Source organism: Sorex fumeus, unplaced genomic scaffold (genome assembly GCF_029834395.1).
Source record: "Sorex fumeus unplaced genomic scaffold, SorFum_2.1 ptg000101l, whole genome shotgun sequence".
Taxonomy (NCBI): Eukaryota; Metazoa; Chordata; class Mammalia; order Eulipotyphla; family Soricidae; genus Sorex; species Sorex fumeus.
In genome coordinates this window covers 90,218-117,736 of record NW_026606158.1, presented here as the reverse complement: position 1 = coordinate 117,736, position 27,519 = coordinate 90,218, and the positions used below count along the sequence as shown (strand labels likewise).

Here is a 27,519-nt window from a genome sequence, read left to right as displayed (position 1 = left end):
AGTATAGGGCCAGGAGGAACCCCTGAAGCTAAACCACCTTCCAACCCATGCAAAAAAAAGGGGGGGGATTGCAATCCAATTGGAGAGTACAGGGTCTCACTTTGGCCATCCTTTTCAGTCCTTGGGACCACCAGGAGTCAACCCAACAACAGAACTAGAAGTAGCCACCAAACACTGCAGCATGTGGCCACCCCGCCAAAAAACTAAGGAGACAATTTTAAAAAGGTGCCTGATTGGATCCAGACAAAGCACAGAAAAAAAATTGCCTAAATAAACAGGACACAGAGATTTTTTTAGGACAGTGATGAATCATAGCAGACCGATGACTATCTCATCCAAACCCACAGAACTAAACTGTGCCATTCTGTCACCTGCAGGCATGGTGGGGACACAGAGAGAAGAGCAAGTAAGGAACTTGCTTGGGATGCAGTTGACCTGGCTTTGATCCCTGGCACCACGTATGGTCCCGAAACACCAGTGGTGATCCCTGAGCTCAGAGCCAGGAGTAAGCCCTGAGCACCGTTGGGCGTGGCCCCCTCCCGCCACCACCACCAAAAACAAAAAAACAACCCTCTAAGCATGATGACGGAATGTCAGTGTATACTGATCTTTAGTTCAAAGACCAAATAAATGACTTCTAAAGGGTTTTGCTGATGGGGGTGGAGGCAGCAGCTAGAAACAACCCCTCTCAATTTTGCTATAAATCCAAAATCATTCTAATTTTTGAAGGACTTTTTTTTTGCTTTGGGGTCACACCCGGCGATGCACAGGGGTTCCTCCTGGCTCTGCACTCAGGGATTATTCCTGGCGGTGCTCAGGGAACCCTATGGGACGCTGGGGATCAAACCCGGGTTGGCCACGTGCAAAGCAAACACCCTACCTGCTGTGCTATCACCCCAGCCCCAATATTTGAAGTTTTTTAAACACTCAATGCAAAAAGGGAATTAAAGAAAGCATGGTGGAGTCTCAAGGAGGGTAGGCCTATTCAAGCATCTGGTCAAGAGCCAGCCTGGCACGGCCACCGCCCATGTGATGGCGCTGATGGTTACTCAACCCGAGTTTGCCATTAGTCACCTGTGAGGAAAGGTGCACAATGCTTGTTTCTCCTGCTCAACTGTTAACTGCGGTGACACAGAAATTTTGCCCATCTTACGGCGTCCACCACACCCAAGATGCTCCATTTTTGAGCAGATGCACGGAACCCAGGCCACCGATATGAATTCTCCGAGAGAATCATCTGGGCCAACCCCCCAACCTCCCACCCCACCCCCCTGACATCATCACACCTGGCACGACTCAAAACTTGCAGTCAAGCCTCCAGTTACTCTTCATACAAATAGTTTACCGTTTTATTTTTTTTTAAATCATTTACATATATTCATACAAAGAAAAAATAAATTTCAGATGGAACTTGGGACCATGGTAGTCTCTCAAAAAACAAAACAAAACAATCTCTCTGATCGCTCGCTATGGAAGACAAGGCAAGAGGTTTCGCAGTCATGTCTGGGTGGCTAGTGCAGGTCACCTCCCCACGGAGGGGACGGTTGGGAAGAATCTGAGCTGCCTCCTCATCTTCCCTCAATCTTCACCTTACGGAGGTTGTATGGGGGGGAAGCAGTATTTTCAATCCACTCCCCTAGAAACATTCCGAGAAGTGCAACAAAGGCTTATGGCAATGGTGAGCTCCCTCCTGACTAGGAGGCTGGAAGACTGCAATTCCTGAACGAATTCTCTGGAAGACGTAGCTGAAATCCTGCAGCCGCAGGCCTGGAGGAGGAAGTACGGGTGCTCTGGTGGCATCGCTGTCCCACTTGCTCTGTCCATCGACCCAAAAGCCCAGAACGGCGCCCTGGATTCGGCCCGTCGGGTCCCTTCGAGATCTAATTCGGAAATACAGATTTCCGCCTCCCGCCCCATCCCCGGTGCAACCAGACCAGTGGTACCCATGGCCCTGAGAAGGATGCGGGCTTCCCCTCAGCACCCCTGGGGCATCTGAATGCTGGCCAAGTGAGGGCCAAGGAACACCTGGCAAGGAGCCCCTCTAGCAAGGATCAGCTCTGTGGTGCCAAACCACCAGTTCCGCCCAACGGGCCACCTCCCTGTGGCTCTCGCTCTATGTACATTCATCAGAGGGGCACCCACCCCAGCACCTCCCACATACGGCTCCGGGCAGCCACGGCCATTCCGGATTCCCTGGGAAGGCAGGGGGGCAAAGGTGAACAGGACAGATGTTCGCATCGGCAGCTGACGGTGCCGTTGGGGGGGAGGGGGCCTACCCAAAAATAATAATTAAAAAAAAAAACCAGCAGCACCAAGAAAGAGCCCGATGAGCAGAGAGATCAGAGGCTGGCCGTGTCACCCTCGAATTAACCAAGGGCCCTCCGAGACCACCCGGCTCCCGGTCCTACAATTACGTAGGCGCTGGAACACAGAACCACCCACCCCTACATGGAGGCCGCCCCCCAGGGGCCGTACCGCTTGTGGTCATCAGCCCACCCCCTTGGCTGGCCCATTGGGGGAGAGGGAGTCACATCCGGCGCGGGGACCCCTCGAGGTGGACACTCACAGGGCAGCCCATCCCCCTGTCACTGGGGCAGGCCAAACAGGGACAGGAGGGCGGGCAGGTCCCGGGCATCGGCCGCCCCGTAGGCATCGCTCTGGCCTAACATCGACAGCGCCAAGCGCAGGGTGTTCCAAATATTCTCGGACATGGCGCCCCCCTCGCCCCGGGGACCCCGGCTCTTCCTCTGCATGTTCAGGGCCTCCAGGAAGTGTTCCACGGCTTCCCTGCAGGGAAGAGAGACGAGGAGAGTGAGCAGGAGGCAGGCAGGGAAAAGGAGGTTCCAGGGCACTGCAGGGAGAGTTTTGCACGCGGGAGCTCCCGTCTCCATCCCTAGGACTCCAGGCAGCACCCACACCCCCACTTCCCAAGGGACTCCCAGGCCCGGCTAGATAGGCTTCCTGCAGCCCAACAGAAAAAAAAAGATTTAACATTTTTAAACAGGAGAGGCCAGGAGCGATAGTAGAGAATAGAGCGTTGACCCTGGTTCAATGTCTGGCATCCCATAGGGTCCCCCGAGCACCGCCAAGGAGTAATTCCTGAGTGCAGAGCCAGGAGGAACCCCTGATCATCACTGGGTGTGACCCATAAAAAAAAAAAGCAAAAATAAACAAACAAAAGCAGGAAAAAGATGGGGTAAGCAGAAACACAGCTGGCACGAGGGGGCTCAGCCGGCCCGGGCTTCGCTCAGGAAGAGAGGGCCGGGATGAAAAGCGAGGGCTAAGGGCGGGGAGCCGGCATCCCTCAGTGCGGTGCCCCGCAGACGCGCTCACCGGTGGGCCCCGAGGTTGATGCAGCTGATGCCCAGGTTGTATCGGGACCGGATGTAGCCGGGCTGGAGCTCCAGGGCCCGCCGGTATGCGGCCACTGCCTCTTCACTTTGGTTCCCGTTGGCCAAGGTGGCCCCGAGTTTATTCCACAGCAAGTAGTCCTGGAACAGGGGGGACCGGTCAGGGAACACAGGCCAGGCTCCGATCCAAGGCTCCTGAGGACTCATGGCTGGTTCCCAGCCTGGTCCAGGCCCCTCCAAGGTCCAGGGGGCGGCCACACCCCAAGCACCGCCAGCCGGCCCTCCCCAGCGCCCCTCGGCTGCCACCGGCACAGGCCCATGCCCCGGAATCCCCCGACCCTGGACTCCCCCAGTGGCTCACGTTGGGCCGCACGCTGAGCGCCGCGGTGAAGCAGTCCACGGCCTTGTCATACTCCCCGCTGAGGTTGAAGAGGACGCCCAGGCCGCACTGCACGTCCGGGTCGATGGCCGAGGGGTCCAGGCGCACGGCAGCCAGGAAGAGCTCCTTCACCTCCAGGAACTGGGCGCTGGGGGGCAGCGAAACGAAAGCGACAAACGCCACATAAACGTGGAAGGCGGAGGTGGCCAGGCGGCCAATGGGTCTGCGCCCCACCACCCCTCACCCCCCACCCCTGCCCTCCAGCACCGAGCTCCCCCAAATTCATTCTGGCCTCCTGCCCTCTTGTCAGGGGAAAGGGAGAAAAGAAAAAGAAAAATCTATCACTCAGCAGTTCCCCCTAGAAATAAATCTAGTTTTACCCAGAAAGGAAGTGCATCAGCGGCTACCACCTGCTGCCCCTGGGTCACTCCATGTCCCCTCCTGGGCAGAAGGGGAGCAGCCACTTGGGGGAAAACAGCTCCAAAGTGGCCACTTTTGGACTGGAGCGACAGCACAGCGGGGAGGGCGTTTGCCTTGCACGTGGCCGGCCCGGGTTCAATCCCCGGCATCCCATAGGGTTCCCCAAACACTGCCAGGAGTAATCCCTGAGCATCACTGGGCGTGACCCAAAGACCAAAAAAAAAAAAAAAAAAAAAAAGAACTCTGGTTACAAAGCGGTCACTTTCTCTCCCCAGCCTCGAGTCTCCCAGCCTCAGCCCAGCCTCCAGGGTCACAGCTGAGCTCCTGGCTCCCCCCCCCCCCCCCGCCCCCGCCTCCCAGTTAAGCCCCCGCCACGGGCCCAGCATCCCCCGGGACTCACTCAGTGAACAGGGAGCCCAGGATGCGCTTGCTGGGGCCCAGGCCCGCCCCGCCGGCCCCTTCCTCTCCCGGCACCAGGTGGGCGTAGGCGGGGGTGTAGCGCAGCCAGTCCCGAAGGGTCTCACACGCCTGGCGCTGCAGGGACTCGTTGGTGAAGCTGACGGCCAGCGCCATCAGGGCCGTGCGGTTATCCGGCTTCAGCTCCAGGCACCTGCGCGGACCGAGACAGATGACAGGGGCACCTCGTGGCGGAGTCCCCGGCGGTTGCCCCACCGCCGAACCCCGCACACGAAGGTCTGGGCGACTCCTCCAGGTGTGAGCTGTGATGCATGAGTCGGGGTGAAGTTTTCGCAGCCCAGGAGCCGACCAGGGTCCCACATAAAACCAGACGCTGGGGCTGGAGTGATAGCACAGCGGGGAGGGCGTTTGCCTTGCACACAGCCAACCCCGGTTCGATTCCCGGCATCCCAATTGATCCCCTGAGCACTGCCAGGAGTAACTCCTGAGTGCATGAGCCAGGAGGAACCCCTGAGCATCGCCAGGTGTGACCCAAAAAAGCAAAAAAAAAAAACAGATGCTGAAGAAGGAACAGAGGGGCTGCGGCTACAGGGCAGCGACAGGGCGCTTGCCTTACACAGGGCACGGCCAAGCCAGGTTCGAGGCCCGGCTTCTCACAGGGGTTCCTGAGCACCACCAGGAGGGATGCCTGAGTGCAGAGCCAGGAGTGAGCCCTGGGCATCGCCAGGCATGGCCCCAAAACAGAAACAAACACAAGGAAGGAATGGACTCAGCTATCTCCCGCACACTCCAACTTTAGAGTTTTATCACAAGAAAACACTTGGGGTTGGAGGGGAGGGGGAGGACGGGGGAGGTGAGGACCCCCAGGTGTGGCTCAGGCAGCCCAGGGGGCCCTCCCAGGGATTCTCAGCCAACAGGGCCAATGGCGTGATGCCAGGCTCTGAGGACATGGGGGCGCTGAGAGGCTCGGGCTCACCCAGGCCACCCCAGCAGTGCTCAGGAGCCTTGAGGGATGCTCGTGGCGCTGACGATCCAATCGGGGTCAGCAAAACGCATGCCTTAACCCGTGGACAATGTCTCCCATCCCCCAAAAGATACTGATGTAAGTGGTCACAAAAAAAAAAAAACCCAAGGATCTGGGTCTGAACCCCACCCCCATCCCCACCCATCACTCTAATGGCTCTGTGTCATCCCGGGAAGCCCCTCCTGCCACGCTCCACACACTCACTTCCGCAGAGCACTGATGGCTAACAGCTCCTGTTCGTTCTCGGCCTGCGTGGTGCCCAGGTACTGCCAAGCCTAGGGAGAAGGATGGGGTCCATCACCCTGGAGCCTGGTGGCCCCATCTCTCCCCACCGCTCCACCTGCAGGCCCTGCCAGCCGGGACCCACCTCCATGTGCTTGGGGTCCTGCTGCACGGCCGCCTCGAACAGCAGCACGGCGTTGGGCAGGTCTCCCTCCCGCAGCCGCCGCAGCCCTTCCTCAAAAGGCTGAGGGTGGTCCCGCAGGGGGTTCTCCTCTTCGAACTGGTACCCCTGCCGGGAAGAGACGCCCATTGAGGAGGGAGCATCTGAGCGGCAGGAAGGCACTGGGACCACCACGGCGGGGGTGGCAAAGAGGGCGAACACTTCCAAAAGGGGAGGCCGAACCTAACGCCGGCAACTATACCAGCGGGGATGGAGTCCCCTGGGATAACGGTGATGGCCGTCGGTCTATCTGCAGCAGGGGGGTGGCACATGGCCCTCCCCTGGCCTGTAGCTGAAGGCCGGGCAGGTTAGCCTGATTCAGGGAAGAATCTATTTTTGGGCGTGGGGAACGGGAACTCCACACCCAGCAGTGCTCAGGGGCTTATTCCTAGGTCTGTGCTCTGGGGTGACTCCTGGTGGGCTCAGGGGACCCTCTGCAGTGCCAGGGATCAAAACCTGGGTGGGCTGCGTGCAAGGCAAGTGCCCTGCCCACTGGACTACCTATCGCCCCGGTCCAGGAAGCTCACTGGAGCAAGAAACCTGTATTTCATCATCCCTGACTTTGTGCCACTGGCAAGAACTCTTCTCTCCCTGAGTCGGTTCTCCTAGGCCATCCGACGACAGCCATTTCCGGTTCCCTCCCAACCGTGTGATGACGTAGACAGAAAACGCAATTCGGGGCCTGAGGCCCAGCCATGCAGAGGCTGCTCTTACCCCGTCACTGCACAAGAGTTGACTGGCTAACTAGTTCCCCACGTGCGCGCGCGCGCACACACACACACACTTAGAAATTATTCATGCTGTTCTGAAACCCACAGTGAAAGGGAAGCGAGATCACCCATCCCGACGGCAGTTGGTGCCTGGGGAAGGCTTCCGCCCAGAAGGTCCATGTTGGGGGCCCCTCCATGCTCTGGGCAAGTTCTGTCGACAGTGACCCACGTAAGGACGAAAGACAGTAAGGGGAAAACAAGAATCCTCGGTGAGCTGTCTGGCTTGGAACAAGCAGATATGCCCCTTTGGGGTCTGGAGGGACAGTACCAGGGTTAAAGCGACAACCCTGTGTTGCAGTCAACTCCAGACCCATCCCTGGCACCACAGAGGGTTCCCCGAGCACCTCCAGGAGTGATCCCTGAGCAGAGTCAGGAGTAAGCCCAGCGCACAAACAGGGTATGGCCCCAAAACAAAATCAAACAAAACAGACTTATCCAAATAAATCAGTAGTTTTGCGGGGACCCTATGTGGTGCAGGAGACTGAACCAGGTTTGGCTGTGTGCAATGCCTTCTGCTGTACTGTTAGCCCAGGCAGAAAATTCTTTCTACCTTTGCTAACAACGTCCAACAGTGACTTAAGCTAGAGTAGTTCTGTTGAAGACTTAAGGGCCACCAATCGGGACCCATAAATTTATGTGGCAATCAGAGTCAGATCCACATGGTGGCGGGGGAGAGAGGAACATAATCCATGACAATAATCCATTCAAACTCATTAAGAGCATAACATCAGTTAAAATCTGAAATACTACTAGTGAACCATAGAGCACAACGTGTTTTTTGCAGAACACTAATGAGAATGTTTCTGATAGTCTGCAGTACCCCCAAGTATTCATGATTTCAAATAAGACCCAAGAATATAAAAACAGGGCCAGAGAGATAGTACAGAGGGTAGGGGGCTTGCCTTGCACGTGGCCCACCCAGGTTCAACCCCCAGCACCCAATGTGATCCTCCAAGAACACAAGGAGTGATCTCCGAGTGTAGAGCCAGGAGTAAGCCCTAAGGACCACTGGGTAAGGTCTCGACAAAACAAACATAAAAAGTCCGTGGTTAGCATGAGAATGAATCTGGAGAAAAAACCCAGGCATGCTGGACCAGTGACTGAAAACTCCAGGCCTCAAGGAGTTGGGAATGGGCCACCTCTTCCCATCTCCCCCCCGCCCGTCAGTGTCCTGGCTGTCATGCCCACGAACTGCCTCCGGGTGCTGTTTAAGCAAATTAACAGCCATGACCCAGAGACTCACAAACGAATCCCGGAAGATAGCAGCATACCGCAGAGAGGCCTCAGGACTCCAATTATTTAAAATTTTAGAATTCCAGGAGTACGAGGCTGTGCAATATCTCATACAATTCATAACAAGCAATACAAAATAAATTATTTAGCATCTGCCTGTGGGGCTGGCTTGAGTGGTTGGTGGGAAAATTCAAAATAATGGCCCAGGACGTATTCAATATGCCAAACACAGTAACAAGTCTCAAAACGGAGACATTACTGGGCCCGCTCAAGCAAATCGATGAAAAACAGGAGGACAATGACAATGACAGGCGGAGGGAAGGTGGAATGGCAGTGGGATTGGTGTTGAAATATTGAACGTAATCAATTATTGTGAACAACTCTATGAAAATAAAATTGGAAATTGAAAAAAAAATAAAATCTGTGGTTCACAGATGAAACCTCCAGGGGATGGGCCAGCTCCCGCCCTAACAAGACCCCGGCAGCTACTCCCACACCCCAAAGCCACTGCCACGATTCCAGCCAGGCTGCCCAGCCAAGGACTCTGGGTTTCCTGCACATGTCCAAACTCTCTAGCACTGACACCAGATTGGACAGGGCAGAACACAGAAGCCAATCAATTGCTGTTGATGAAAACATCAACCCAGAAGGCTTAACTTACAACAACAGCTTTAGTAAACCCTGGTGAGATACAACAATTTTCACAAATTTTCTTCTACGGATGTATTTTTTGGTCATTCTGTTAGCCATGCGGGGGTCACAGCAATACAAAATAAATGACTGTGGGCCTGCTACGGGGTTGAGGGGTGGTTGGGAAAATGGAGACAGTGGTGGAGGGAAGGTGACAGTGGTGATGGGACTGGGGTTAGCATACTGACTACGTGATGATGTAACAAATCCGCATGAACAACTTTGTAAACCCTGACGTTTACATAAAGTAGGGAAAGAAACTGTAGGCTGTGTAGCACAGAGGCTGGGGCGCTGGCACTAGACCCACAGCTAATCTCAGTCTGATCCCCAGCACAACTAGCCCCGAGCACAGCCAGAGTCCGTCCTCAGCAGGAACAGCCCCTAGGCACTGCAGAGTGCTCTCCTGAAGCCCACCAATAAAAGTTAATCGATTCAAAAGGTAACACAGACACCCTCATCTACCAAGCACCACTCTCCCCGAAGGCGCTGACTCCTCAGTGCCCCCATCACCCTCTCCAAAACAGAACTCCCTAAAGCTGCAGTCTCTCTGGAAGGACCCTCTCACTCTACTCTGATGACTTCACTAGGGGGTCGACTAGTAAGATCCCAAGAACAAAGTCAATGACTAGCGTTTGCTCAAGGGAAAGAAAGGGACTCGGGGGCCAGAGTGATAGCACAGCGGGGAGGGAGTCACACGGCCCCGCCCCGGGTTCGATCCCCAGCAGGCCATAGGGTCCCCCAAGCACCCATCAGGAGTAATTCTTGAGTGCAGAACCAGGAGTAAACCCTGAGCATTGCTGGGTGTGACCCGAAAAGACCAAAAAGAAAGGGGCTCAAGCAAAGAGTTGCTTAAAAATGGGACTCTTCAGGGCTGGCGCAATAGAATGACGAGTAGGGTATGCTACTGTTTGCCTTGCGTGCGGCCAACCAGGGTCCCATCCCCAGCATCCCATAGGGTCCCCCTGGGTACCACTGAGGAGTGATTCCTGAGTGCAGAGCCAGGAGGAACCCCTGAGCATCGCTGGGTGTGACCCCCACACACACACACGTCCCCCTCAAAAAAGAAAAAAAAATACTTTTCAAACTCCGAGATAAAGGAGAAAACCGTCAAAGCCGGAGCTTTGCCAAGCGGGAGAAGCCCCTTCACCTTATCATAGGAAGCGGCGGCGAGGTCGTCATAGTCGGAGAGCCAGGGGTGGGTCTCGGCGTCCCGTTTCGCCATCTCCTCCAGCTCTGCCTGCAACTTGTCCCAGAAATCGACATCAGACTGCAAGGAAGGGAAGGCAGATAGGAGAGGAAGGGCCATCGTGACTGTCTGGCGCCCACCCTCTGCAGCTCGGGGGTGAGGCCCCGGTGGCAGGAAGTCTTAAGACCTGGGGCCTTCTGGAATCAGCCGAGATTCCCAAAGGCCGGGTGGTGGGCCCTAGATTCCGATTCAGCTGTCGGGGGTCAGGCTCAGGCATTTTGCATGTTTGTGACCCCGTCTGACCTGGACGCCCCAGACACGCCGAGAACTATGCCGGCCATCGTCCTGGGGGCCAAGAGACCCCCTTTTCTCGCGGGGCGTCGGCGCTAGCTGCCCTCACCTCTAAAGCGGACTTGGCACGTTCGAACTCCATGTCCAGGGTGGAGGTGTTGACCGGCCTCGTGAACTGGTCCACCCAAGCTTCCGAGGTATCCTGTGACAATGGAAGAGGGTCAGGCCACCGACAACTCTCGAGCCACTGGCCGTGAGCTGAACAGCCCCCTGGACGCCTCCCGGGACCATGCGGCAAAGGGAAGCTGGTGGGTCAGTCTCTTCCCCACCCGGGAGCCCCGGCCAGGGGCAGCGGCCAGCTCTGAGGCGGGGCTAGGAAGTGACCGCGTCCTACCTGCTGCTGGGTAAACTCTGCCGCCCACTGCTCTGCCTGAGCTCGGCCAGACCCTGCACCGGACTCCAGGGCCACCTGCCCCTCGCCAATCTGCCGCACGAATTTCAGGAACTGGGGCGGAGACACACAGAGGCCGCTTGGGAGAGGACTCCCAGGTGTGCCCGCTCGGCCCCGGCCCCGGGAGCCTGCCCTCGCCCCTGCCCCTAACCCCCTAGCCCGGGCTAGCTGCTGGCGAGGGCCGCTAAAGGCCCTGAAGAGAGGAGGATTTCTGGCTCTAACGCATGGGAGAAAGACAGATAAGGAGGAGAGAAGAGGGGAGGGAGGGGAGAGGAGAGGAGGGGAAGGGAGGGGAGCAGAGGGGAGACAAGGGAGGGAAAAGGAGGGGAGGAGAAGAGGGGAGGGAAGGAGGGGAGGGAAGGTAAGAAGAGAAGAGGGCAGGGGAAGGGAGAGGGAGAGGAGGAGAAGGGTGGGGAGAGGATAAGGAGGGGAAGGGAAAGGGAAGGAAGGGGGTTTGGAGGGGAGGGGTAAGGGTAGGAGAGGGGGAGGGAGGGGGAGGGTAAGAGAGAGGGGAGGGAAAAGGAGGGGAGAGGAGGAGAGAAGAGGGGAGAGGGGAAAAGGGGAGAGGAAGAGGAGGGGAGGGGAAAGGTGGAGAGGGTAGGGGAAAGGGAAGGTAAGGGGGAGGGGAAAAGAGGGGAGAGGAAAGGGGAGAGGGGAGGGGAGGGGGAGGGTAGGAGAGGGAGAGAAGAGGGGAGTGGGGAAGAGGAGGGGAGGGGGCAAGGAGGGGTGGGGTGAGAGTAGGAGAGCAGGAGGGGGGAGGGGAGAGGAGGGGAGGGAGTAGGGGAGGGGGAAGGGAGGGGGAGGGGAGCGGGAGGGGAGGAGAGGGAGGAGGGGACAGGAGAAGAGTAGGGCAGGGGTGAGGAGGGGTGGGGTGAGGGTAGGAGAGCAGGAGGGGGAAGGGGGGAAGGGGAGGGGAGGGGAGGGGAGGGGAGGGGAGGGGAGGGGAGGGGAGGCGAGGGGAGAGGAGGGGAGGCATGCTGCCAGGAGGCTGAGACTCCAGAGTCTGTTCTCTGTGCGGAAGGAGCAGCCCTGGGGTCTCCTCTCCTGCTCTGGAAAGGCAATGGGGAGAGAGAAGCAAGACCCCGACTTCTGCCAGGGGCAGCACAGCCGAGGAGGGGGAGGGGGGGCTGGGGGGCTCACCTCCGAGTTGGCCAATTTGGGGTCATCGACCTTGGCCACGAAGTCACTGGCCGTGCGCTGCAGATCCAGCTCGGGGTGATACTCGTCATACCTGGGCAGGGGAGGACGCGCTGTACCACAGGCGCCTGCCCCGCCCCAAGCTGCTCCCCACCCACCCTCCAGCCATCCCCCACCAGGGCCGGTCCGGAGAGTGGCGGTCCGGAGAGTGGCGCTGCCCCACTCTCTGCCGGAGAAACCACAAATCTCAGTGTTGCTCCAAGAAGGATGGGGGGGGGGGGGGGGCAAGCTCTGGACCGCCCCTTTTCTCCTCTGCCGCTCCCAGACCTCTTCCTGGCAGAGATGGAACCAGACACAGCCGGCTCCCCGTGTCAGGGAAAGGGGGTCTAGCATCAGGGAAAGTGGATGGACTTCTGGGGCCGGGGCATTACAATTCCGGGTTTATCTGAAGCACCGATTCAGAGAAAGGGGGGTAATACCAGGAGTGAAGACCCCATGGGGAAAGCGGGAGGGTGAGCTGTCTCCAGAGGGATGAGAAGGAGGAAGAGGAGGAGGAGGAGGAGGAGGAGGTGACTCACCAGCGATCGGCTCCCGCCGTCCCCTCGGGCTCCCCCAACCACAGCTTCTCCTCAGACTGCTCCAGGTATTCTTCAGCCCAGCGGGCCGGGGACACGGACAAAGGGTCTGAGGGAGCAGAGAGTTGGGGAATCACGCAGGGCTGAGCCAGGGATCACAGAGCCGACCACAGACTCCAGGGATGCCTCTTGAGACCCGGGTGAGGGAGGAAACCCAGCCCCCAGCACGGAGGGAAAGAAAACGGGTGGCCGCGCGCCCCAGAGCCAGCCCACTTCCAGAGAAGCCTGGGCAAGGTGTGGCGATCAACCTTCCACCCCAACTGCTTGAAGCACCAACGGCCTCCAGGAGGGGACACGGGCACTGCTCAAACCCGGGAGGGGGCACTTTTACTCCGGTCACTCCTGTCTCCTGAGCCCCAGCCCAGGGCGCAGTCTCAGGGCTCACCGGTCCCCACAGAAGGAGCCTCCCGTGGATCTGCTTTCACCCACCAGGAGAACCAGAGAGGCAGGGTGCTGACCAAGAACTGAGACTCTCTGGTCCCCTCTCTGCCCCCCCCCCCATATTTTCTTCTTCTTTCATATTTAAGTGAGAGAGAAAAAACAACTAACATGAAAACGTGTCGGGCTCAGGCCAACGTCAGCCTGCTGCCCTCAAACAGGAGAACCGGAGAGGGCGGGGTGCTGCCCCTCACACTCGGGCTTGGCAAGCTGTGCCCTCCAACAAGCAACGCCCAGGTCCCTCACCGTCAAGTCCCTCATGGCCCCCCCTTGGGCCCCGGCTCCCCTCCAGAGGAAGGGACCCTCCCTGGTCCATCTTCCATCACTGTGAGTTGGGTTTGAGGGTGACGTCTTTGCCTCTGAATCTAGAAACTGTCTCAGGTTCCTGGGCTGAGCTCTCTGAAGGCTTCTCTGGCTGGCAGCGGGTTGAGTCCCCGGCCTGCAGATAGGACCAGTGCCCCCTCCCCCACCTCCCCACCCCCCCACACACATACACACCCGACATCCCCAAGCATATCAAACGGTCCAGCTCTAGGACTCATCTTGAAGCAACGCCAAACCACTGAATCATCCAGTTCCATAGCTCTGGGAGCATGCAGACACAACGAGCGGCCACATCTGCAAATTTCACGGTACTGAAAGCGGAGCAGGAGCACAGGATACCAGGGAGAGTGGCATGCTGAAGAGTGACGGGAAGGGAACTGGGGACACTGGTGCTGGGAAATGTACACCGGTGGAGGGACGGCTGCTGGAACACTATATGACTGAGATCTAATCATGAACCACTCTGTAAGGGTCTATCTTTTAAAAATCTATAAAAAAATATGCATTTTTTTGAGTTGTATGTTGTTTAAGATCAGTCAGTCACTGTCACTGTCCTCCCGTTGTTCATCAATTTGCTCAAGCGGGCCCAGTAACGTCTCCATTGGAGACTGTTGTTACTGTGTTTGGCATATCGAATATGCCACGGTAGCTTGCCAGGCTCTGCCGTGCAGGCGAGATACTCTTGGTAGCGTGCTGGGCTCTCCAAGAGGGGCAGAGGAATCGAACTCGGGTCGGCCATGTTGGCTGCGTGCAAGGCAAACGCCCTACCGCTGTGCTATCACTCCAGCCCGTTTAAGATCAATGAGCGAAAAGAATAACCCAGAAGGCTCTTCTAGCAACCAAACAGCTCAGTAAATCTTCGGGCAATGACTTGAGTAACACCAGCGTTGAGATGAAACAATTTTCACAAGTTTCCTTTTACTGAACTATTTTTTTGATCATCCCATTTTCCATTTTGTTGCAAACAGCAACAGACAGTACATTATTCTGTGCCAGCTAAGGGGACAGGCTGGGGAGAAAACTCGGGACACTGGTGGAGGGAAGGTCACATGGTGGGCGAGCCTGGTGTCGGAATGCAGAGAGCCTGGAACCACTGTATCCTGAACAACCTTGTAAATTACGGTGTTTTGATAAAGCTTCCCAAAAAACTGTTTCAGAGGCTCTAGTGACAAAGGGCACTGTTGCAATACCCGAATGAATAAACACAGCCCGGCAACAGACCTCATGAGGGTGCTGGACACTTTCTCAACATCCAGGACTTTGCTCTCAGCTATTTTGAGGTCAGGAAGGAAAAAAAAAAAAAAAGAAAATGAGAGCAATTACTCAAAAGGTCCCCGAAAGGAAAAGAATGAAACGATACAGAGAAGGAAGAAGCCTGCTGGGTTCTCTCCTGTTCTACGTCCCCACTGTCTTTCACACCCGATACTCAATTGCTCCCGGCTTCCTGTCTTTGCCACCCAGCTGAAGATTTGTCCTTGTCTGTACGCAGAGACAGGCCAAAACCTCAGGAACAAGGTATAACAGAACCTTGTCCCATGGTTCATGGACTTACTTGAGCGGTCCTAGTAACAACTCCACAGTGAGACTTGTTACTGTGTCTGACATATTGAATACTCATGGGGAGCTTGCTAGACTTTGCGGTGCAGGCGAGATACTCTTGGTAGCTTGCTGGGCTCTCCGAGAGGGATGGAGGAATCGAATTCAGGTCAGCCAGGTCGGCAAATGCCCTACCTGCTGTGCTATGGCTCCAGCCCCTTGCCTAGGTAATGACAAATACTGATCTGAAAAAATAATGCCAAAATTTGTGCGTTTGTGTGTGTGTGGGGGGGGGGGGGGGGAGACTGCAAGAATTTCAGAATACAACTAATTGTAATACTGCAATTCTATTATAGGGGCTGGAGAATTGGTCCAGCTGGCTGTACACAACGCTTGGCATGTGGAAGGCCTGGGTTTGATGGCCAGCATCTCGACTCCCTAGCACGCTGTGGGTGATGCCTAAGCAATGTCAGGGTGGTCCCCAAAGACAGCAACAGTGTCTCACTAGTATAGTGAAAGACATGTTGGGAGGCTGGAGCTATGATAGTCCAGTGAGGAGGGCGTTTGCCTTGCACGCGGCCAACCGTGTTTTGATCCCCGGCATCCCAGAGGGTCCCCTGAGCACCGCCAGGAGTGATTCCTGAGTGCAGAGCCAGGAGGGACCCCTGAGCATCTCCAGGTGTGGCCCGAAAAACAAAGTCAATAGCTGAAACTTTTCTGATGAGACTCCTGTATTCTCATGAACTTCTGGCTTCCAAATCCTGCCCCACTAGCTCCACAGGGCCACATCTCCCTGTCCTCTGCCCCACCAGAGCTGGGGACATTAGCATGCTGCCCAACAAGGAGGGCCCCTGGCCGGGATGTGCAGGGCACCCGTCTCCAGGCCCCTCTGGCGCCCGACCCCTGCCCCCTGGCCCAATGCCCTCCTGACTCGCAGCTGAGGCTGGAGTGTTTGACCAACGCCGAGGCTGGCCTCGAGCGCTCCTCAAACAACAGAGCACACCCTTCCCATCAGCTGCTCCTCAACTGGAAAATCACCGGACGTTCCACCCACCAGCAGCTGACCAGAACCGAGGTGAGAAATGCCATCCGAAATAGGTGGGATTTGGGATTCGGCCACAGTAGTTACTAGGGTCAGAAGTTTCTGGCACTGCACGTGACCTTCACCATCTTCCATTTGTTTGGTTTAATTTTTTTTTTTTGAAAAATATTTATAGATACATAGGTTCATCTGCACACCTTTGAGAGGCAGGCAGCAGCTGAGATCCACAGAGGGGAAGTTTGCAACCAAGGTCAGAAGCAAGCACTTGGCCACCCAATGTCCCATTGCCAACACTTGTGTCATCTAACTCCTCACTCCATCGAGGCACCTGTACCCCAGCCCGAAAGGCATCATGCACCACCAGGAGTAATTCCTGAGTGCAGAGCCAGGAGGAACCCCTGAGCATCTCCAAGTATGACCCAAAAGAAGGGTGGGGGGGAGGGTACCAGGAGAGGCCCGAGAGATGGGACAGGGCACAAGGCACTTATCTGGCATGTGGCCGACTTCTGGTTCTGTCGTCGGCAGCAATTGGTCCCCTAAGCAGCCATCAGGAGTGACCCCCAAACACACCATCAGGTCTAGCCCAAGCCCTCCCACCCCCACCACCTCACAAAAAAACAAGGAAGGGGCTGGAGCGACAGCACAGCGGGGAGGGAGTTTGCTTTGCTCGCGGCTGACCCGGGTTCGATTCCCAGCATCCCATACGGTCCCCTGAGCACCGCCAGGAGTAACCCCTGTGCATCACCGGGTGTGACCCAAAAAGAAAAGAAAAGAAAAAAAAAAACAGGGAAAAAACCCACAAAGGGCATGTTTCCTTCCTAGAGCTGGGAAATCATGAGAGGGAGAAGTATGTGGCTACTCCTGACAGTGCTCAGGGAAGCATAGGCGATATCTGTGCGCAAGGCGAGAGTCTTGCCCCCTGCACTCTGTCGCCGGCCTCGAGTTCTCCACCGGGAGCGTGGTGGTGGTTACACAAATCGATAGAACGATAGAATCCTAATGGACACACAAACTGGGGCACAGAAAACCGGTGGCATCTATCAAGCATTAGTGATTTTGTCAATAGCCATTTCTAAGTTTCATTTTTACTCGTGACCAGCGGCGATGTCAAACTGTGGCCCTGGAGGAAGTGAGATGAAGGATACACAGACTCTTTCTACAGACTTTCATGCACCTTCCAGTAAAACAACAAAACTTAGGGCCAGAGCCATAGTACAGCGGGCAGGACATTTGCCTTTCAATGCAGCCAAACCGGGTTTGATCCCCGGCATCCCAGAGGGTCCCCTGAGCACCAACAGGAGTAATTCCTGAGTGCAGAGCCAGAAGTAACCCCTGAGCATCGCCGGGTGTGACCCAAAAAGAAAAAAAAATACAAAAAAAAATTAAAACAACAAAATCTGAGCAGGCCAGAGCGACAGTGCAGGTGATAAGGGGCTTGCCTTGTGCACTGCCAAGCCCCGTTCCAACCTGAGTTCAGGCAGGCATGATCCCTTGGCCCAGAGCCAGTAGGAAACCCTGAGCACCTCCAGAACCAAAACCAGAACCAAAATCTGAGCTTTAAGATTCCTTTTAAGCTTGACTCCACAATCCTCGTCAGAGGAATAGAAAATCAGGAATTCAAGAGTCCAACCAGCTCCTAGTCAAAATCAGCTGATCCATAAATAGCACCACCAGTCAATATACTATCAGCCACAATGCGGAGGCTAATGAAAAATGAGTTTCTAGAAAATCAATCCCTTTAGCTCCTTCTCCAAGATCTCGAGTCATTCATTTAATAAGTACCAAAAGGTCACCACGGCACAAGCAACAGGTTCCTGTGATGCGAGAGTTTTCCAAAGGCAGAGCGGTGCTCCACGGCTCAACTTCCCCTTCGAGCTCCGCCATGTCCCTGTCTGTGAAGTAGGAACAGCTCCGAATGCAAATCCCAAGAGATCGCAGAGGAAATGTAACAGGGAAGAAGGATCCAACGTGTTCTTGTAAAGCTGTTTTTTGGGTCGAAGTGATAGTCCAGTGAGTCAAGTGCTTACCTTGACCGTGGACGACCTGAGTTTCACCCCCAGCACCCTGAGCCCTGTCAGGAGTGATTCCTGAGTGCAGGATCGAGAGTAACTAAACTCTGAGCACCACTGAGTATGACCCCAGAGAAAAAAAAACTTTTAAAAGGAGTATTTTAGGGACTGGAGTTATAGCACAGTAGGTAGGGCATTTGCCTTGCATGCGGCCAACTCGGGTTCGATTCCCAGCATCCGATATGGTCCCCCAAGCACCTCCAGGAGTAACTCCTGAGTGCAGAGCCAGGAGGAACTCCTGTGCAATGCTGGGTGTAACCCAAAAAAGCAAAAAAAAAAAAAAGTATTTTAGGGCTAAGATTAAAGTACAGTGGGTAGGGCACATGCCTTGCATGCTGCCAACCCAAGTTCAATTCCTCTCACCACACATGGTCCCCCAATCTCTACCAGGAGTGATCCCTGAGTGCAGAGCCAGGAGTAAGCCCTGAGTACCCGCTGGGTATGGCCCAAAACCCAAATTCTTTTTTTTTTTTTTTAATTTATAGCACAGTGGTAGGGCGTTTGTCTTGCACACAGCCAGCCCAGCCGAGCTGGGTTCAATTCCTCTGCCCCTCTCGGAGAGTCCAGCAAGCTACCGAGAGTATCTCGGTCACACAGCAAAGCCTGGCAAGCTCCCCTGATGTATTCAATATGCCAAACACAGTAACAAGTTTCAAAATGGAGATGTTACTAGGCCCAATTGAGCAAATCAATGAACAAGGGAGGACAGTGCTACCAGTGCTTACAGATTAAAGAAGATCCTCACTGGTTGCAAGCTATTCAAATCATTGTAATGCAACAAAAATCTTATGAATTACTGTGCTCATTGAAGCAATGATCTTTTTTTCTGAGTTAGCAAAAAATAACAGAGACTCAGATATTATAATAGAAGTCTCTCCACAATGAACAGAACACTTTTAAGCCTAAGGTTGTATGAAAACTGAGATTTGGGCTGGTGGGAGGTCTTTTTTTTTTTTTTTAAATCACTTACAGCAATTTCAGATTCTCAATGACAACACAATGCTTCCACTTAAAAGAGTAAGAACATGTGCTTGAGTATCATCTCTGTTACTGTTGGAACAAAGTTACTGTTTGAGACCGGCCAGGTCTCAGTTGCCTTGTCCATAAGGCAGGAGAGGAATACCTAGCTTCTAAGTGCTTCTGTGATGATCGAAAGTGTCTGAGAATAAAATAAGGGGCTGGAGAGATAGTACAGAGGGTAGAGCGCTTGCCTGGCACTCATACCCAACTCACAAGAATGTGTGTCCTGAAGCAAAAAAACACCCAAGTACTCAAGTATTCAAAGGCTCTCTCCTTATCATACAGGAGGAACAAAAACACTAATTACCCTAGGACTCCCTGGATTAAACACAGAATACTTGTAAAGCTCTTTACACAAACACATGCTAGACGAGCTATTGGTTTTGGGCCACACCCAGCAATGCCCAGGGATTACAATGCTCAAATCTCCTGGTTCTGCACTCAGGGATCACCCCTGCCGGGCCTCAAGGGAGTCAGCAGGGTGCAAGGGATCGAACCGGGTCAACCACGTGCAAGGCAAGCATTCCCCCCTGTTCTATTTCTCCAGCCCCTCAGAAGAATTCAGGGCCAGAATTTCACAGGCCGTTTTCCTTGCTTTCTGATCAACAGTGCCACCACTCAGTCTTCAGAGATGGTGTCCACCAAGCTAGAAAGTTCTAGAACAAACACGGCTTTCCCGGTTCTCTTTTCCACTCACTCTCCCTATATGCCAGACATCTGAACTCTCCTCTCCAGTTCCAACCCAGCTTTCTGTCCCGTGTGTTTCAAATCCCTGGCATCTCGAAAGGAAATCTGCGTCAGCTTCCAACAGAAGGAAGTCAGACAGTGTGGAGTGACCAGAAGCCGAATGCCAAGAGCAACACACCAGGCTGACTGTCCCTTGGGGATGATTTTAGATTAGACCAGGGAGTCCCTCACCTGTGACTTCAGAGATGAATTCTTGAGACCAGTCAGTCTCGTTATAATCCTGAGCGACGTCCACAGCGTCTCCAGCTGCGAGAAACTCCTGGGCCCAGTTCTCAGACAAGGCCAAGTCGGCCACCCCAGGAGCTAGGGAGAGGAAGAGAGAAAGAAAGGGGAAAAACTAAGAAAGAAAAGAAATATACATTTCAGGAGCCAGAGAGATAGTACAGTAGGTAGGGTGTTTGCCAAGCACATGGCCAACCCAGGTTCAATCCCCGGCATTCCATATAGTCCCGGAAACATCACCAGGTGTGATTCCTGAGTGCAGAGCCAGGAGTAACCCCTGAGCATCCCTAGGTATGGCCCAAAACACACATACGCACGCGCGCGCGCGCGCACACACACACACACACACACACACACACACACTGAGAGAGAAATATATAATTTATTGTGTCTAAGAAATTCACAAGATTCCTCCTTCTCCTTTTGTCTCCTTCTGCAGTTCCGCTCCCCGATGCTACCTGCTGCCCGCATCTATAGAAAATGAGGGGTTGGGGGGGGGGGGGGTGACAGGTGACTCCCTCCCTCCTCTGGACCTACCTCTCTGGGGTGCCTGCCGGAAACTTGACTGTTCGATCTCCTGCATCTCGGCCAAGAGGTCATCCATCTTAAAGGTCTGCGGCGCCCGGGATACAAGTGGTACATTCTGGTCCTGGAGGAACTCGGCCACCAACTACAACGAGAAGTCAGAGGGCGAAATGAACCCACCCAGCAAGACCTGGGGCCATGGGACCAGGGCCTCCATGCAGATCAAAACACGAGGCCAGGGACAGACAGGAATGATAATACAGCAGGCAGGACACTTGCCTTGCCTGCAGCCAACCCAGGTTCAACCTCAGCACCTGGGACGCCCCCCCCCCCACCCGCCACCCCCAGTTCTAACAGGAGTGATGCCTGAGCACAGAGCTGGGAGTATGCCCTGAGCACCACAGGTGTGGCAAAAAAAAAAATCAAATAAACAAGGCAAAGAAAAATGAAGATGAGGAATATACTAAGGAAGATGAATACACTAAAACAAGAGGAAGAGGGGCTGGAGCGATAGTACAGCGGGTAGGGCGTTTGCCTTGCACGCGGCCGACCCGGGTTCGATTCCCAGCATCCCATATGGTCCCCTGAGCACCGCCAGGAGTGATTCCTGAGTGCATGAGCAAGGAGAAACCCCTGTGCATCCCCAGGTGTGAAAAAGCAAAAAAAATAAAATAAAATAAAACAAGAGGAAGAAGGCAAATCTCCTTGGGCCAGGAAAGTCAAAACAAAGTCAAACAACGGAAATTGGGAGGGGGTGGCAAGTTGGAAGCCCAAACCGGTGGGTTAAGCGACAAAGGTGACAGCGGAGGCCCAGGGGTCTACTGACCTCATCTTCGGAGGCTGATCCCAAAGGCTTTGAAACCTAGGCGGGAAAGGAAAGCAAGTCAGTACCCGGGCAAGGAGGGACACACAACTCAGTTCAATGCCCCAGTCCTGACGCCCCAGTTCTGCCCGGGGCTGGGGACCCGGGACCGGTCAGCCCAGCTCCAGCACGCAGCGCCTCTGTTCCTTCCCGGGGGAAAACGGTCGCGCTGCCATCCAGCGGGCGCTCCCCACGCGGGGCCTCTCGGGTCACTTGCACTGGCCCCAGCAGTGTCCCCCCCCCAAAGGGTCCCTCCACCCCGAGCCAAGCCGGGCTCACTCACCGCTTCGGAGGCCGGGGTGCCCGGGGGCCAGGGGCCCGGCTTCAAGCCCTCCTGCTGCAGGGCCTTGTCCTGGGTGAAGTGTCCTGCCAGCTTCATGAGCGGGTTGGCACCCCCGCATTCGGCCTCCACCAGCTCCCTCATTGCCATGGTGACCGCCAGCTCCCTGCCCAAGAGAGGAGATTTGGACCCCGGGGGTCCCCGGGCGGGCGCCAGACCCTGCCCCAGCCCAGGACCCGGGCGCGATGCAGGGCGGGCGGGCAGGCGGGCAGACGACGGTCCCCGGGGCCACCCCTACCCTGCCCCGGTGCCTCCACTCTGCCCTCTGCCCGGCGTCCGTCCGGGGGTCAGTGCCCTCCTGCCGCCTCCCCCGACCCGGGTGGATCCCGGGCCTCCCCGCCCCTGCGGTGTCAGCCTGCAGCCGCCCCCCACCCAGGGGGCCTGGGGACCACCCGGCGATGGCCAACTGGCAAGGGCCGGCGGGAACGTCGCCCGCCAGGCAGCCCCGCGCCCCATCGCCCCATCGAGGGGCAGCGAGCACCCGGGGGGGAGCCTCGGCCACTTCCTCCTCCCCGGCTCCCCGCCCCAAGTCACCTGAGCCCCTCCCCCCGCTCGGCCGCCCCGACCACCCCACCTCCCCCGCCCCGGCGCAGCTCCAGCCCCGCCCCCAGGGCCGCGAGGGCCAGTGGGGAGCAGGACGGGGGTCGGCGGCACCCCCCTACCCCGGGGCGCAGCGCTCACCGCCGCGCGCGGCTCGGCACGACCCGCCGCCGCCGCCGCCGCCGCCGCCGGGGCACCAGGTACGGGCGGGAGGGGGAGGGGAGGAGGGGGCGGGAAGGCAGGGGCGGGGCTCGGCCTTAAAGGCGCCTTGACCGCTCGCCGCGCGGCGGTTCGCAAATCCGGCGGAAGCGACTCGAAGCGGCGGGGAGTTAGGACCCGGCGACGGCGGGAGGTCACGTGCCTTGAAAGGGCCGCGCGCCTTAAAGGGGCCGTCCCGCAGCGTCGCGGGCTGGCAACGCCAAAGAAGGGAGTGAGTTCGGCTGCGCTTTCTGGAGCGTTGGCAGTTCAGGGAGGGCACCGGATCTTACGCCCAGCGCATCCTGGCGCTTTCTGAGAGGGGCTCTCGGTGACACTGGGGCACGCCATGCCCTTGCTTGATGAGCCTCGGTTTCCCGATCTGAAACGAGGTTAAACTAGTTTTCCCTAATTGCCAAATGGGAATTGAACCCGGGATCAACCTTTTCCCAGCCTTCTGGGCCTGGACCACTTCCGAATTGCCCCCTTGGCGGACAGCATCATGGTTTCCATGGAGACAGAGGCCGGAGGGGGGGGGCCGAATCTCATGCCACTTTTGCATGGGGGGAGAAAAGAAAAAAACCACTGGTGATGATGACAAATTCCGGAGTCTAAAATAGGCTGCAACGCAGCCGAGGCCCTCGAGCTCGCAATTTCCAGGGAAGGCGCCTCTCCCCTCCCTTCCTGCCGCCCCCGCCGCGGGCCAAGGTCACCGCTGCTGCGGACTTGGGAACGCACAGCCTCCTTGCAAGAAAAGATTTGCAATCACGGAATCAGCCTCGGGCCCTACCATCTGCCAGGGAACTGGGACTGGCGTCCGAGCCTCAAGGTCACGGAGGAGCAAACCCGGACACCTCCGAGACCCACGGGGCCGAGGGTGACCCGAGCCGCTGACAGCTGAGCGGGTAGTGCCAAAAGGACCGCAGCGCCTGCCCAGCCCCGGGTGCAGGAGAGGAGGCGGGTGGACAGCAGGGGGCGCCCTGGGCCAGGTGAGCTGCCGGCCTTGCTGCAGGTGTCAGAGGTGGAGCCTGCGTGAACTGCATGGGAATCAAATGCTCAATTCCCCTCCAGGAAACTGAATGGCATGAAGAAGCTGCGGGGCTTTCTCCTTGTCCCTACTCTTCCACCATCTTTCACAAGCCCTGGCTCCTCCGCCCCGTTTCTTCTGGCCTCAAATCCCAGCCCTTTGCATATCCACGTTACAAAGAAAAGTTGCAAATCCTAATCAGCTAAACCAGGCCAAGGAGGAAAGGGTGCCCCTGGGAAATGCACACTTATGGTAACTGACTGCTGCGTTTAACATGTCATCTGGTAGAAACTGTTTTGACTGCTTTTTTTTTTTTTGGTCACACCCGGCAATGCACAGGGGTTATTCCTGGCTTATTCACTCAGGAATTAATCCTGGCCGTGCTCGGGGGACCATATGGGATGCTGGGAATCGAACCTGGGTCGGCCGTGTGCAAGGCAAATGCCCTACCTGCTGTGCTATTGCTCCAGCCTTTGATTGTATTTCTTTTTTATTGTAATATATATATATCACTTAATCACTTAACTTCCCGTTAGTCGTCAATTTGCTCGAGCGGGCGCCAGTAACGTCTCCATTTGTCCCTGTCGCGTGCTAGTGTAGGCCAATGGCATCTGTTCGCTCCGGGAACATGAAGGGCCTCAAACCGATCGTTCATGATCTTGACGAAGAAGTCTGACCATCTGGTAGGTGGGCGGCCACGCGGTCTTTTGACATCCCGTGGAATCCAATCAGTAACAGCTCTAGTCCAACGGTCGTCTTTAAATCTCATTACGTGACCAGCCCATCTGATTTTCGACACCTTGGCAAATGAGACAGCATCCCTGATCCTTGATCGTCGACGGATGTCAGAACTCCGGATTCGTTCTCTCATTTGAGTGAAACGTGATATTCCAAGCATAGCTCTTTCAATTCTTCTTTGGGAGACCTGAATAGCGTTCTCATCCTGTTTGCGTAGGGCCCAGGTCTCTGAGGCATATGTTAATGCAGGAAGAACAGTGGAATCAAAGAGATGTGCCCGGAGCCGGAGGTTCTTCGTCCTCTTAGCTATTTCTTCGACGTTCTTGAAGGCGTTCCAAGCCGCTCTCTTCCTCCTGCGCAGCTCGGGTGCCAGGTCATTTGTCATGTTGACCTCTCGACCTAGGTACACATAGCTGTTGCATTCGGAGATGGTCGTTCCATTGAGAGCGAATGGGGCGTCAGGAACAAGGCTGTTTCTCATAAATATTTTCTTCGTGAGATTCAGCTGTAGTCCTACCTTTCCACACTCACGGTCAAAGTCGGCCAGCATTTGTGCCGCTTGGCTGATGTTTGGTGTTATTAAAACAATGTCATCAGCAAAGCGGAGGTGGTGTAGTTGCCAACCATCTATCTTCACTCCCATTCCTTCCCATTCCAGTCGTCGCATGATGTTCTCGAGGGTGGCACTGAAGAGTTTCGGTGAAATGGTATCACCCTGCCGCACCCCTCTCTTGACATCAACGATCACTTCTTTGTAGAATGGTGAGATCCTGGTAGTGAATCCGCAATACAGCTCACGGAGGATCCTGATGTATTGGGCTTGAATGCCCTGATTGGCTAGGGCTTCAATGACCGCTTCCGTCTCAACAGAATCAAAGGCCTTCTTTAAATCAATGAACGTTAAACAGAGCGGCATCTTGAACTCCCGAGAAACCTCAATGAGCTTGGTTATCGTGTGGATATGGTCGATGGTGCTGAATCCTTTGCGGAACCCTGCTTGCTCGCATGGTTGTCCTTCATCTAGTGTTCTACCAATCCTATTCAGGATGACTCGAGTGAACAGCTTGTAGATGACAGACAATAGGCAGATGGGGCAATAGTTGCCAATGTCATGGATGTCTCCCTTCTTGAACAGTAGTACAGTCCTGCTGGTTTTCCATTGGGACGGAACCTTGCATTCAGACAGGTAGCAAGTGAAGAGCCGAGCCAGTGTATTGATGAGTACTGACGGCAGGTTCTTCAGGTGTTCAGGTCTGACCTTGTCTGGGCCGGGTGCTGTTTGTTTCTTTACCGACGAAATGGCGTGTCGGATTTCGGAAGGGAGAACGTTAGGAACGACATACCCATCCTGTGGAATTTGGTATGTCGGCAAGTGGACATGGCTATCGAAGAGATTTGAGTAGAAGTCATGGATAATCTTCTCCATTGCCGTTCTGGAGGATGTGATGGATCCATCAGGACGTCGGAGGGCAGTCATCTTGGTCTTATAGTTGGCGAAGGACAGGCGGGCGTTACGAATACTTTTCCCAGCTTCTGCCGCATCTACCAGTACTTCTGCTCTTCTCTCTTTGAGGTCTTCCTTGATATATACAGCGCCGTATAATCCCATCAACCGCCAAGACCCAGAGACTATAAAACCCAGCTCCTGGAAGAAACAGCGCAGAGTCTCCTGCCCCCGCGCCTGGCTGTCCTCGCCGGGGCCCCTTGGAGGGGAACGGGTTGAGTTTCCCTCCCCGCCCCGACCAGGGCTCCGGCAGCCGAAGACCTCCAGAACCAGCTACAACCATGCTGAGACCACTCTCCACACACATGAAGGTACCGGCAGAGGAACAAAGGCATGCGGGTCTCAGGGCTGAGATCTCCAAGCCTGCTCGAATAGGGGCTGATCATCCTCCACCCAGATCCTCCATTTTCCAGTAGGCGGGGGTCACACCCACCAACTGACCCCCAGCGCATCTTATTATCTCATTCTTGCTTTGGACAACCTGGCAGGCTACCGAATGTAACCTGCCCATACGGCAGAGTCTGGCAAACTCACCGTGGCGTATCCAACATACCAAATACCAATAACAATGATGGGTCTCATTCTCCTAACCCTGAAAGAGCCTTGAATATGGCACTTTTAAAATCTCAGGGCTAGGATGAAGGAGACGTTACTGATGCCTGCTCAAGGCAATCGACAAACAGCAGGATGATCGTGATCGTGATATTATGTATATATATGGGACCGGGTACAGCGGGTAGGGCATTTGCCTTGCACACGGCCGACCTGGGTTCAATTCCCGGCATCCCATATGGTCCCCCAGCACCGTCAGGAGTAATTCCTGAGTGCAGAGCCAGGAGGAAGGCTTGAGCATTGCTGGGTGTGACCCAAAAAGGAAAAAAAAAAAAAACACGTACCTATAAACTTAGTGCTCCTATAACAAAGTAGGTTCATATTTTTTTGACAGTTTGGAAATGGCAGCTTGAAATAATGTGATCTAAAGCACAGATAAATTATGAGTTTTGGTGCAAAGAAATAAAAACTCGATTTAGTTATTATTAATAGTTGAATTTTAGAGATGTGATATTCTAGCACCAGCCCCTCTACCAGTATCAACTTCCCTCCACCAGTTTTCCAAGTTCCCTCCCACCACCCTTCCCTGCCACCTTGACAGGCACTGTTTTTTTAAAGTTCGGTGGTTGTAGCTTGGATCTCGCGTTTTCAGCGCTGCTGACTCTGTGGTTTGGATATATAGCTACGCCACTCCCGGCATTATGAAGGCGACCCACGTTATAAAGACGTTTCAATAAAGTTCAAAGGGGCCCCCACATATAAACTTCTACTGAGCTAGGAGTGTCCTCCTGGTTTAGCAATACCTCACGCCAATGAAGCTGGTAGGAGAACGGTAATGAGGATATTAACTGATGGTTTGGAGCTGCTTGCTAAACCCAGGCACGTCAAAAGAAAAGATGAAATCAGGGGCTGGAGTGATAGCACAGCAGGTAGGGCATTTGCCTTGCACAGGGCCCGACCCGGGTTCGATTCCCAGCATCCCATATGGTCCCCCCAAGCACGGCTGGGAGTAATTCCTGAGTGCATGAACCAGGAGTAACCCCTGTGCATCGCTGGCTGTGACCCAAAAAGCAAAAAAATAAATTAAATATTTTTTTAAAAAAAGATGAAATCCTACAAAATTTTTAAAAAATAAAATAAAAAAATTAAAAAAAAAAAGATGAAATCATGCAGTTCCCTGCAACCTTGATGGAACTGCAGGGTGTTATGCTAAGCCGAATAAGTAGAAGGAGAAGAACAAGTACCTGTTTCTCTTATCTATAGTAAAGAAAGTAACAAGATAAGGGAATGGGAGGTATCAAGTGATGATGGAAAACCCATGAGTCTAGGTTATAGAAATGAGAATATCGTGGCAAGAGGGAAAGGGATTGAGGAAGTAGCACTGCATTGTCTATCACTGTCCTCCCGTTGTTC

General features: G+C 55.0%; 1 protein-coding gene across 6 annotated transcripts; it reads right to left on the bottom strand.

Moving 5' to 3' along the window:
* Nucleotides 1-1,321: 1,321 nt before the first annotated feature.
* Nucleotides 1,322-22,284, bottom strand: PEX5 (peroxisomal biogenesis factor 5). 6 transcript variants are annotated; one of them, XM_056134726.1, is made up of 16 exons: nt 22,232-22,284; nt 21,494-21,656; nt 21,175-21,210; nt 20,361-20,493; nt 19,773-19,904; nt 12,369-12,474; nt 11,794-11,884; nt 10,597-10,707; nt 10,312-10,404; nt 9,873-9,992; nt 5,958-6,101; nt 5,795-5,865; nt 4,550-4,759; nt 3,712-3,877; nt 3,334-3,491; nt 1,322-2,787 (listed from the first exon to the last, which is right to left on the bottom strand). In XM_056134726.1, the coding sequence occupies exons 2-16, from the start codon at nt 21,638-21,640 to the stop codon at nt 2,586-2,588; spliced, it is 1,920 nt and encodes a 639-aa protein (XP_055990701.1). In that variant the 5' UTR covers nt 21,641-21,656; nt 22,232-22,284; the 3' UTR covers nt 1,322-2,585. The 6 variants fall into 6 exon arrangements, with proteins under 6 accessions (XP_055990701.1, XP_055990702.1, XP_055990703.1 ...); XM_056134727.1 differs by having other exon boundaries at nt 9,873-9,968; XM_056134728.1 differs by having other exon boundaries at nt 9,873-9,962.
* Between the last annotated feature and the right edge of the window lie 5,235 nt (nt 22,285-27,519).

Bases quoted from the DNA above. Each gene is read 5' to 3' on its own strand.
- PEX5 (XM_056134726.1), bottom strand. From the start codon at position 21,640: ATGGCAATGAGGGAGCTGGTGGAGGCCGAATGCGGGGGTGCCAACCCG. The intron at 21,211-21,493 runs GTGAGTGAGCCC...TTTCCCGCCTAG, and splicing joins GCACCCCGGCCTCCGAAGCG to GTTTCAAAGCCTTTGGGATC. The intron at 3,492-3,711 runs GTGAGCCACTGG...CCCCTGTTCCAG, and splicing joins CGCTCAGCGTGCGGCCCAAC to GACTACTTGCTGTGGAATAA.